Here is a 12,825-nt window from a genome sequence, read left to right on the forward strand (position 1 = left end):
GCTCTCCGCCAATTACGGAGCGCTATTCGCAGCTGCAGAACACGGAGAATTTGGGAACCGGTGATGTTCTTTACGCGCGAAGTGCTTCTAGCAAAGCGAGGGAAGAAAAGCCTTGCTAAAATCAAGAACATCTCCATGAAATAATAGAGAGCGCATGATTAGTACGTGCCCCTGCGAACAGAGAACATGATTTGATAGAGGTTGTGTTTAATTTATGTCTTATTTCAATGGAACTCAAAGAAAATAATCTCCCTCTATTCCAAGCATCATAGAACGACTGTCTTTTAAATATATTTTATTTTTATTTAACCTTTATTTACCTAGGCAAGTCACCATCTACTACACAATTTTAACTTCTGCCCAAAATAAGACGAAAAATACATCAACATTTGGCTTCGTGCTTGTGGCCAACATGGCGCCCTTCTTGCTCGACACATTTTTGTTTGTCGGCTTTTCTAAATGAATCTGAGGAGAGGGAACGTTTACGTCGCATCGTCCGGGCGCCTGTAGGTGGCTTCAGCTACAAAGCCCAGTGTGAATGAATGAGCAGTTCTCCCTGCACCCCTGGCGGCCGAGGACAGACGGCACACCTCACCAAAACATCCTCAGTCTTCCTCTCTTATCTAGTCAGACACACCGAATAGAGATAGAAAGGGCGGAATATGAATGATCACCTTCAAATGTGACCAACTAGTACTTCTATTAGCTATTGTAATTCATAGCCATTAATTTACTGGACTAAAATCCCCCAAAAGGCCGGATGTACCGGTATTGTAGTGGGGATGCAGTGTTTCATGTATGCCACTGGGGGGCGCTCTGAGACGCCCTTTAACCGCAACCTGGTGCGACATTGTAACCAACTGTAACTGGGTTCGATTATGACGTCATTCTAATGGATGCTACTTCTCGATACATTGTTGCATTCAGACACAAAGTGGAGCTAATGAGGGAATTCAATCAGAAGGTGAAAATAGACATAACATTGACTGGACAGACTAGAACTAGAAGGTTATATTTATTCTTGAAAGTTACAGTTCCTTCCTGACTCTTTACGTCCAGGCATTTAGGCTGTTGGCCGAATTTTTGCCACTGATCAAGTCACGGTGACATGATTCAACGAGAAACGGACGGTGTGAAATAATAGAAAGAGAAGAGGGGCGGATCGTTCAGACCAGGACTGGAGGAAGTTGTTTTGTGAGTCATCGCTGTGAAACTCACATTATTACTATTGGAACAGAGCAGAGCAAAGCATCAATCTGCCTGACTGGAGCCTCGGCGACAACGCACTCTAACATGGTGATCAAGGTCTATATAGCAACCTCTTCCGGTTCCACCTCGGTAAGAACTGAACGACTTTTACACTTTTCATACGATTTGCAGGGGTCGGGGGTTCTGGTGATGATGGTTTACTACATGTCGGGGGTCTGGTATAGAGAAGGTAGGCTGCCACAGCTGTAGCTCCTAGCTGGGCTGTTTCTTTACCAGGCAGAGCTACTGTATATAATAACGATGTGCAGATACAGTGTGTATTTCTAATCAGCAATAAGACAATATTCTCTGACGAGCCTCAGTTGGTCACCCACCCAGTTTGAACTGACACACTGGAGAGCTGGAGACATGACTCCATTCAAATGTGTTTTAGCCAATAGCAGCCAGTACAGTAGAAGAGTGTAGGCCATACCAGACAGTTATATGTAGGCCATACCAGAAAGTTATATGTAGGCTATATGTAGGATATATGTAGGCCATACCAGACAGTTATATGTAGGCTATATGTAGGATATATGTAGGCCATACCAGACAGTTATATGTAGGCTATACCAGACAGTTATATGTAGGCCATACCAGAAAGTTATATGTAGGCTATACCAGACAGTTATATGTAGGCTATACCAGACAGTTTTTATGTAGGCTATACCAGAACAGGCTGTATGTAGGCTATATGTAGGCTATATGTAGGCTATAGCAGACTGTTATTTGTAGGCCATACCAGAAAGTTACATGTAGACCATAGCAGACAGTTTTATATGTAGGCTATATGTAGGCTATATGTAGGATTTATGTAGGCCATACCAGACAGTTATATGTAGGCTATACCAGACAGTTATATGTAGGCTATACAAGACAGTTATATGTAGGCTATACCAGACAGTTATATGTAGGCTATACCAGACAGTTTTTATGTAGGCTATACCAGAACAGGCTGTATGTAGGCTATATGTAGGCTATATGTAGGCTATAGCAGACAGTTATTTGTAGGCCATACCAGACAGTTAAATGTAGGCCATACCAGACAGTTATATGTAGGCTATATGTAGGCTATACCAGGCAGTTATATGGAGGCTATATGTAGGCTATACCAGACAGTTATATGTAGGCTATACCAGACAGTTATATGTAGGCTATACCAGACAGTTATATGTAGGCTATACCAGACAGTTATATGTAGGCTATACCAGACAGTTATATGTAGGCTATATGTAGGCTATATGTAGGCTATACCATAGAGAGTTATATGTAGGCTATATGTAGGCTATACCAGACAGTTTTTATGTAGGCTATACCAGACAGTTATATGTAGGCTATACCAGACAGTTATATGTAGGCTATATGTAGGCTATATGTAGGCTATACCATAGAGAGTTATATGTAGGCTATATGTAGGCTATACCAGACAGTTTTTATGTAGGCTATACCAGACAGTTATATGTAGGCCATACCAGACAGTTATTTGTAGGCCATACCAGACAGTTATATGTAGGCTATACCAGACAGTTTTTATGTAGGCTATACCAGACAGTTATATGTAGGCTATACCAGACATTTATATGTAGACCATACCAGAAAGTTATATGTAGGCTATATGTAGTCTACACCAGACAGTTATATGTAGACCATACCAGACAGTTATATGTAGGCTATATGTAGGCTATATGTAGGCTATACCAGACAGTTATATGTAGGCTATACCAGACAGTTTTTATGTAGGCTATACCAGACAGTTTTTATGTAGGCTATACCAGACAGTTATATGTAGACCATACCAGACAGTTATATGTAGGCTATATGTAGGCCATACCAGACAGTTTTTATGTAGGCTATACCAGACACTTATATGTAGGCTATATGTAGGCTATACCAGACATTTATATGTAGGCTATATGTAGGCTATATGTAGGCCATACCAGACACTTATATGTAGGCTATATGTAGGCCATACCAGTCAGTTATATGTAGGCTATACCAGACAGTTATATGTAGGCTATATGTAGGCTATATGTAGGCTATACCAGACAGTTATATGTAGGCTATATGTAGGCCATACCAGACACTTATATGTAGGCTATATGTAGGCCATACCAGACAGTTATATGTAGGCTATACCAGACAGTTATATGTAGGCTATATGTAGGCTATATGTAGGCTATACCAGACAGTTATATGTAGGCTATATGTAGGCTATACCAGACAGTTATATGTAGGCTATATGTAGGCTATACCAGACAGTTATACGTAGACCATACCAGACAGTTATATGTAGGCTATATGTAGGCTATACCTGACAGTTATATGTAGGCTATATGTAGGCTATACCAGACAGTTATACGTAGACCATACCAGACAGTTATATGTAGGCTATATGTAGGCTATACCTGACAGTTATATGTAGGCTATATGTAGGCTATACCAGACAGTTATATATAGGCTATACCAGACAGTTATATGTAGGCTATATGTAGGCTATACCAGGCATTTATATGTAGGCTATACCAGACAGTTATACGTAGACCATACCAGACAGTTATATGTAGGCTATATGTAGGCTATACCAGACAGTTATATGTAGGCTATATGTAGGCTAAATGTAGGCTATACCTGACAGTTATATGTAGGCTATACCAGACAGTTATATGTAGGCTATATGTAGGCCATACCCGACAGTTATATGTAGACCATACCAGACAGTTATATGTAGGCTATATGTAGGCTATACCAGACAGTTATATGTAGGCTATATGTAGGCTATACCAGACAGTTATATGTAGGCTATATGTAGGCTATACCAGACAGTTATATGTAGGCTATATGTAGGCTATACCAGACAGTTATATGTAGGCTATATGTAGGCCATACCAGACAGTTATATATAGGCTATACCAGACAGTTATATGTAGGCTATATGTAGGCTATACCAGACAGTTATATGTAGGCTATACCAGACAGTTTTTATGTAGGCCATACCCGACAGTTATATGTAGGCCATACCAGATAGTTATATGTAGGCTATATGTAGGCTATACCAGACAGTTATATGTAGGCAATATGTAGGCTATACCAGACAGTTATATGTAGGCTATACCAGACAGTTATATGTAGGCCATACCAGACAGTTATATGTAGGCCATACCAGACAGTTAAATGTAGGATATACCAGACAGTTATATGTAGGCTATATGTAGGCCATACCAGACAGTTATATTTAGGCTATATGTAGGACATACCAGACAGTTATATGTAGGCTATATGTAGGCTATACCAGACAGTTATATGTAGGCTATATGTAGGCTATACCAGACAGTTATATGTAGGCTATATGTAGGCCATACCAGACAGTTATATATAGGCTATATGTAGGCTATACCAGACAGTTATATGTAGGCTATACCAGACAGTTTTTATGTAGGCTATACCAGACAGTTATATGTAGGCTATATGTAGGCTATACCAGACAGTTATATGTAGGCTATACCAGACAGTTTTTATGTAGGCCATACCCGACAGTTATATGTAGGCCATACCAGATAGTTATATGTAGGCTATATGTAGGCTATACCAGACAGTTATATGTAGGCAATATGTAGGCTATACCAGACAGTTATATGTAGGCTATACCAGACAGTTATATGTAGGCCATACCCGACAGTTATATGTAGGCCATACCAGACAGTTAAATGTAGGATATACCAGACAGTTATATGTAGGCTATATGTAGGCCATACCAGACAGTTATATTTAGGCTATATGTAGGACATACCAGACAGTTATATGTAGGCTATATGTAGGCTATACCAGACAGTTATATGTAGGCTATATGTAGGCTATACCAGACAGTTATATGTAGGCTATATGTAGGCCATACCAGACAGTTATATATAGGCCATACCAGACAGTTACATATTGGCCATACCAGACAGTTATATTTAGGCTATGTGTAGAACATACCAGACAGTTATATGTAGGCTATATGTAGGCTATTCCAGACAGTTATATGTAGGCTATATGTAGGCTATTCCAGACAGTTATATGTAGGCTATATGTAGGCTATTCCAGACAGTTATATATAGGCCATACCAGACAGTTACATATTGGCCATACCAGACAGTTATATGTAGGCCATACCAGACAGTTATATGTAGGCTATATGTAGGCTATACCAGACAGTTATATGTAGGCTATATGTAGGCTATACCAGACAGTTATATGTAGGCTATATGTAGGCTATACCAGACAGTTATATGTAGGCCATACCAGACAGTTATATGTAGGCTATATGTAGGCTATACATATGTCAATAGAGTTTTAGTTGAGTTTTAGTAGTGTCAGTACAGTTTTTGTTGAGTGTCAGTAGAGTTTTTGTTTAGTTTTAGTATAGTGTCAGTAGAGTTTTAGTTGAGGTTTAGTAGAGTGTCAGTAGAGTTTTTGTAGAGTGTCAGTTGAGTTTTAGTTGAGTGTCAGCAGTGTCAGTAGTGTCAGTAGAGTGTTAGTAGACTGTCAGCAGAGTGTCAGCAGTGTCAGTAGTGTCAGTAGAGTTTTAGTTGAGTTTTAGTATAGTGTCAGTAGAGTTTTAGGAGAGTGTCAGTTGAGTTTTAGTTGAGTGTCAGCAGTGTCAGTAGAGTTTTAGTAGAATGTCAGTAGAATGTCAGTAGAGTGTCAGTAGAATGTCAGTAGAGTGTCAGTAGAGTGTCAGTAGAATGTTAGTAGAGTGTCAGCAGAGTGTCAGTAGAATGTTAGTAGAGTGTCAGCAGAGTGTCATTAGAATGTTAGTGTCAGTTGAGTTTTAGTAGTGTCAGCAGAGTATCAGTAGAGTGTCAGTAGAGTTTTAGTTGAGTTTTAGTAGTGTCAGCAGTATCAGCAGAGTGTCAGTAGTGTCAGTAGAGTTTTAATGGTATCAGTAGAGTCAGTAGAGTGTTAGTAGAGTTTTAATAGTGTTAGTAGAGTGTCAGTAGAGTGTCAGCAGAGTGTCAGCAGAGTGCCAGGAGAGTGTCAGTTTAGTGTCAGCAGAGTGTCAGTAGAGTGTCAGCAGAGTGTCAGCAGAGTGTCAGTAGACTGTCGGTAGAGTGTCAGTAGAGTGTCAGTAAGTAGAGTTTTAGTAGAGTGTCAGTAGAGTGTCAGTAAGTAGAGTTTTAGTAGAGTGTCAGTAGAGTGTCAGTAAGTAGAGTTTTAGTAGAATGTCAGTAGAGTGTCAGCAGAGTGTCAGTAAGTAGAGTTTTAGTAGAATGTCAGTAGAGTGTCAGTAGAGTGTCAGTAAGTAGAGTTTTAGTAGAATGTCAGTAGAGTGTCAGCAGAGTGTCAGTAGACTGTCGGTAGAGTGTCAGTAGAGTGTCAGTAAGTAGAGTTTTAGTAGAGTGTCAGTAGAGTGTCAGTAAGTAGAGTTTTAGTAGAGTGTCAGTAAGTAGAGTTTTAGTAGAGTGTCAGTAGAGTGTCAGCAGAGTGTCAGTGGAGTGTTTGTTGCGTCAGTTTAGTGTTAGCTGAGTCTCAAAGCAGTGTTGTTAACAGAGTGTCCCTATACTGCTGACTGACTGAAGAGAGGAGGAGAGCCTGAGAGGAACTGACATAGAGTCACTGCAGCATGCAGGAACCCACCATGAGAACTATCTGGCAAGAGTAGAGAGAGAGAGAACACTATTGTAAATACAACCCATATATTTTTTATGTTGATTTATTTCCCCTTTTGTACTTTAACTATTTGCACATTGTTACAACACTGTATATAGCCATAATACAACATTTGAAATGGCTCTATTCCTTTGGAACTTTTGTGAGTGTAATCTTTACTGTTATTTTTTGTTTATTTAAAAAATATATATTATCTTCTTCACTTGCTTTGACAATGTTTCCTATGCCAATAAAGCCCTTTGAATTTAATTGAATTAATTTGAGAGCGAGAGAGAACAGAGCGACTGAGAAAGAGAGCGAGGGAACAGAGAACAGACTGACTCCATTATTTAGAGTTACTTCCTCTAGTACAGTTCCTCTTTCTATAACTGACTGGTATAATACTGAGAGAGAGGGGGGGGGGGGGGGGGTGCTCACAGTTACATTATGGAGTTATAAGACTAATGGACTGAATAGATTAGAGACCCACATTAGATGTTTGCACTCTTTTCTGTAATGTATACAGTCCACACACCTCCCCTATCTCCTTCCTCCCTCTCTCCACTCCACATCTCACCTTCCTCCACTACTCTCCTCCACTCCATACCTCACCTCCCTCCACTCCTCCCCTCCCCTCCCTCCCTCCCTCCCTCCCTCCCTCCCTCCCTCCCTCCCTCCCTCCCTCTCTCCCTCCCTCCACTCCTCTCTCCACACCTCTCCACTCCTCTCCACACCTCTACTCCCTCCACTCTAGTCCTCTCCACACCTCTCCCCCTTCAGTCCCTACACACCTCTACTCCCTCCACTCCTCTCCAGTCTTCTCCACACATCTCCCTCCACTCCTCTGCACAATTCTCCTCCCTCCACTCCTCTTTTCCCTCCTTTCTCCACTCCTCTCCTATCTCTAACCCTCCTTCCACACCTCTCCTCCACTCCTCTTCTCCTCTCTCTTCCCCTTCCTCCACTCCTCTCCTCTCCGCTGCTCCACTTCTCTTGCCTCCCTCCACTCTTCTCCTATCTCCACACCTCCCCCCTTCACTCCCTCCACACCTCTCCTCCACTCCTCTCCTCTCTCCACACCTCTCCACACCCTCCACTCTAGTCCTCTCCACTCCTCTCCACACCTCTACTCCCTCCACTCCTCTCCAGTCCTCTCCACACATCTCCCTCCACTCCTCTGCATAATTCTCCTCCCTCCACTCCTCTTCTCCCTCCTTTCTCCACTCCTCTCCTATCTCTTCCCCTCCCTCCACTCCTCTCCCTCCACTCCTCTCCGCTGCTCCACTCCTCTCACCCTCCACTCTTCTCCTATCTCCTCTCCTCCCTCCACACCTCTCCTCTCCTCCACTCTTCTGGTCTTCTCATCTCTCCACTTCACTGAGCAGGTAGCCTAGTGGTTAGAGCGTTGGGCCAGTAACCGAAAGGATCCTGGATCGAATCCCTGAGGTGGCAAGGTAAAAATCTGCCGTTCTGCCCCTGAACATGGCAGTTAACCCACTGTTCCCCGGTAGGCCGTCATTGTAAATAAGAATTTGTTCTTAACTGACTTGCCTTGTTAAATAAAGGCTAAATAAAAAATGCACTCCTCTCTTCTCCTCTGTCCACTCTTATCTCTCCTTCCTCCCATCTAGTTGGGGAAGACCACCCCCCCCCCTTTCTACTGTTTAGCTGACTGGCTGACTGGCTGACTGACTGACTGTTTAGCTGACCGGCTGACTGGCTGACTGACTGTTTAGCTGACCGGCTGACTGACTGCCTGACGGACTAGGCTTGGGCAGTATACCGTAAATACTGTGTACTGGGGTATTTTGAAATACAGCCGATATGATGATTTACTCACAAAAATATAATTGATCCAGTCACATGGTAAGTTTATTTAAAAAGAGCACATGGAGCAAACAGAAGATCTACTGTTGAGCAGCACAAGAGAGGTTATCAAGTTACACTTGAAATGTACTACTAATGTTTTCCAGCTAAATATTCTATAACTATAAGTTAACTATTTAATGTGCCAAATACATTTTCTCCAGCTTTTGGTTTGCTAACTTGCTAGCTATAGGTGGCTAGCTTTCAATATCAAATCAAAATCAAATCTATTTATATAGCCCTTCGTACATCAGCTGATATCTCAAAGTGCTGTACAGAAACCCAGCCTAAAACCCCAAACAGCAAGCAATGCAGGTGTAGAAGCACGGTGGCTAGGAAAAACTCCCTAGCAAGAACAAAACCTAGGAAGAAACCTAGAGAGGAACCAGGCTATGAGGGGTGGGCCAGTCCTCCTCTGGCTGTGCCGGGTGGAGATTATAACAGAACATGGCCAAGATGTTCAAATGTTCATAAATGACCAGCATGGTCAAATAATAATAATCACAGGCAGAACAGTTGAAACTGGAGCAGCAGCACGGCCAGATGGACTGGGGACAGCAAGGAGTCATCATGCCAGGTAGTCCTGAGGCATGGTCCTAGGGCACAGGTCCTCCGAGAGAGAGAAAGAAAGAGAGAAAGAGAGAATTAGAGAGAGCATACTTAAATTCACCCAGGACACCGGATAGGACAGGAGAAGTACTCCAGATATAACAAACTGACCCTAGCCCCCGACACATAAACTACTCCAGCATAAATACTGGAGGCTGAGACAGGAGGCGTCAGGAGACACTGTGGCTCCATCCGATGATACCCCCGGACAGGGCCAAACAGGAAGGATATAAGGCCGAGTATAGCCCACAAAGATCTCCGCCACGGCACAACCCGAGGGGGGGCGCCAATCAAGTTCCCTTGTTTACAGCAGAGACAATTAATGCCCTCCAGGATCAAGTTCCCTTGTTTACAGCAAAGACAATCAATGCCCTCCGGGATCAAGTTCCCTTGTTTACAGCAGAGACAATCAATCCCCTCTGGGATCAAGTTCCCTTGTTTACAGCAGAGACAATCAATCCCCTCCGGGATCAAGTTCCCTTGTTTACAGCAGAGACAATCAATCCCCTCCGGGATCAAGTTCTCTTGTTTACAGCAGAGACAATCAATCCCCTCCGGGATCAAGCTCCCTTGTTTACAGCAGAGACAATCAATCCCCTCCGGGATCAAGCTCCCTTGTTTACAGCAGAGACAATCAATCCCCTCCGGGATCAAGCTCCCTTGTTTACAGCAGAGACAATCAATCCCCTCCGGGATCAAGCTCCCTTGTTTACAGCAGAGACAATCAATCCCCTCCGGGATCAAGCTCCCTTGTTTACAGCAGAGACAATCAATCCCCTCCGGGATCAAGTTCTCTTGTTTACAGCAGAGACAATCAATCCTCCGGGATCAAGCTCCCTTGTTTACAGCAGAGACAATCAATCCCCTCCTGGATCAAGTATGACTAGCCTTTTGAGATTGTTGTATAACTTTATGAGCTGGGTTGTCTGTCCTTGCGTTTAGTTTATTTTCACTTGCCTTGATATTACTTAGCCAGCATCCACTATGGCTGACTGGCTGGCTGTCTGACTGACCGGCTGACTGGCTGGCAGGCTGACTGACTGGCTGGCTGGCTGACTGGCTGGCTGACTGACCGGCTGGCTGGCTGACTGACTGGCTGGCTGACCGGCTGACTGGGTGGCTGACTGAACGGCTGGCTGGCTGACTGGCTGGCTGATTGGCTGACCGGCTGGCTGGCTGACTGGCCATCTGGCTGGCTGACTGACCGGCTTGCTGGCTGACTGACCGGCTGGCTGGCTGACTGACTGACTGACTGGCAGGCTGACTGGCTGGCTGACTGACTGGCTGACCGGCTGGCTGGCTGACTGGCAGGCTGGCTGGCTGACTGAATGGCTGGCTGGCTGGCTGGCTGTCTGGCTGGCTGGCTGACTGACCGGCTGGCTGACTGACCGGCTGGCTGGCTGACTGACTGGCTGGCTGACTGGCCATCTGGCTGGCTGACTGACCGGCTTGCTGGCTGACTGACCGGCTGGCTGGCTGACTGACTGACTGACTAACTGACTGGCTGGCTGACTGGCAGGCTGGCCAGCTGGCTGACCGGCTGGCTGGCTGACTGACTGGCTGACTGACCGGCTGGCTGGCTGACTGACTAACTGACTGGCTGGCTGACTGGCAGGCTGACCGGCTGGCTGGATGACCGGCTGACTGGCTGGCTGACTGACCGGCTGACTGGCTGGCTGACTGGCTGGCTGACTGGCCTAACCCTAATCCTATCAGGAGTATCATGTCATCTATAATACCCTGGTAACTAACCCTAACTCCAACCTGCCCTAACCCAAACCTGCCCTAACCCTAACCTTAACCCTAACTTTCCCTAATCTGCCCTAACACTAACCTGTCCTAACCCTAACCCCAACCTGCCCTAACCTTCCCTAACCCTAACCTGCCCTAACCCTAACCTAACCTGCTGTAACCCTAACCCTAACCTCACCTGCCCTAACTAACCCTAACCCTATCAGGACTATTATGTAATCTATGATAACCTGGTAACTAACCCTAACCTAACCTGCCATAACCTTCCCTAACCCTAACCTGCCCTAACCCTAATCTAACCTGCCCTAACATTCCCTAACCCTAACCTGCCCTAACCCTAATCTAACCTGCCCTAACCTTCCCTAACCCTAACCTGCCCTAACCCTAACCTAACCTGCTAACTTTAACCCGCCCTAACCCTAACCTGCCCTAACCCTAACCTGCCCTATCCCTAACCCACCCTAACCCTATTCCTCACTTGCCCTAACCCTAACCTGCCCTAACCGTAACCCTAACCTGCCCTAACCCTAACCTGCCCTAACCCTAACCTGCCCTAACCATAACCCTAACCTGCCCTTACCCTAACCTGCCCTAACCCTAACCTGCCCTAACCGTAACCCTAACCTACCCAAACCCGCCCTAACCCTAACCTACCCTAACCCTATTCCTCACCTGTCCTAACCCTAACCTGCCCTAACCGTAACCCTAACATGACCTAACCCTAACCTGCCCTAACCGTAACCCAACCTGCCCTAACCTGCCCTAACCCAACCTGCCCTAACCTGCCTTAACCCAACCTGCCCTAACCTGCCCTAATCCTAACCTAACCTGCCCTAACCGTAACCCAACCTGCCCTAACCTTCCCTAACCCTAACCTGCCCTAACCGTAACCCTAACCTACCCTAACCTGCCCTAACCCTACCCTGCCCTAACCTGCCCTAACCCTAACCTGCCCTAACCGTAACCCAACCTGCCCTAACCTGCCCTAACGGTAACCCAACCTGCCCTAACCCTAACCTGCCCTAACCCTAACCTACCCTAACCGTAACCCAACCTGCCCTAACCGTAACCCAACCTGCCCTAACCTGCCCTAACCCTACCAGGACTATAATATAATCTACTGGATAATATGACATTCTGCAGAGAGAGAGAGAAGGGGGGTGGTAAAAAAAAAATAGAGCAGAAAAAGAGTGAATGTTCAGTCTTCTCTCCCCAGGGCTCTGAACAGGAAGCTTACCCCAGGGCTCTGAACAGGAAGTGATCACAAGTCTTCAAGTTTTAGGGAGAGAGTGGGAGAGGAGGGGCAGAGAGAAGGGAGTGAAAGGAAAGAAGGAGAACGGTGAGGGAGAGCGAGAGAGAGGAAGGGAGGGAGGGAGAGAGGGTTTATAAATATGCCCGATTGAAGTAAAAGTTTGTTGACAGTTGAGTTGGCCAGTGGAGTGCTGCTTCAGATGAAACTGTCAACTCAACGGACCCAGCAACCCACCAGGACAACAGAACAGCGTTGCAACAGGGTTTATAGCTGGAATATCAACCCACTAGATACTATAGGACCTCACACTCAACCCCCTGATCTCTCACCTCTGAACTCTGACCCCTCTCCTCTAACCTCAAGAGGAGCTAGAGAGCAGTCTGGTGGAGTGATGTTATCTGTCTCTTTAGGTGTTGTTCTGGTGTGTCCTCTCCTCTGTCTCCAGAGACCTGACTACTACTACAGCTGAC

General features: G+C 45.0%; 1 protein-coding gene across 2 annotated transcripts in view; it reads left to right on the forward strand.

The window, feature by feature from the left end:
* The first annotated feature begins 5 nt into the window (after positions 1-5).
* sh3bgrl (SH3 domain binding glutamate-rich protein like) overlaps positions 6-12,825 on the forward strand; it is a 59,166-nt gene continuing 46,346 nt past the window's right edge. For both annotated transcript variants that reach the window (XM_021583212.3, XM_090221151.1), the window contains exon 1: positions 6-1,338. In XM_021583212.3, coding sequence (XP_021438887.1) covers positions 1,294-1,338 — 45 coding nt within the window. In that variant the 5' untranslated portion in view covers positions 6-1,293. The remainder of the gene's footprint in view (positions 1,339-12,825) is intronic.

Source organism: Oncorhynchus mykiss, chromosome 25 (genome assembly GCF_057628025.1).
Source record: "Oncorhynchus mykiss isolate SJ-2025 chromosome 25, ASM5762802v1, whole genome shotgun sequence".
Classification (NCBI taxonomy): Eukaryota; Metazoa; Chordata; class Actinopteri; order Salmoniformes; family Salmonidae; genus Oncorhynchus; species Oncorhynchus mykiss.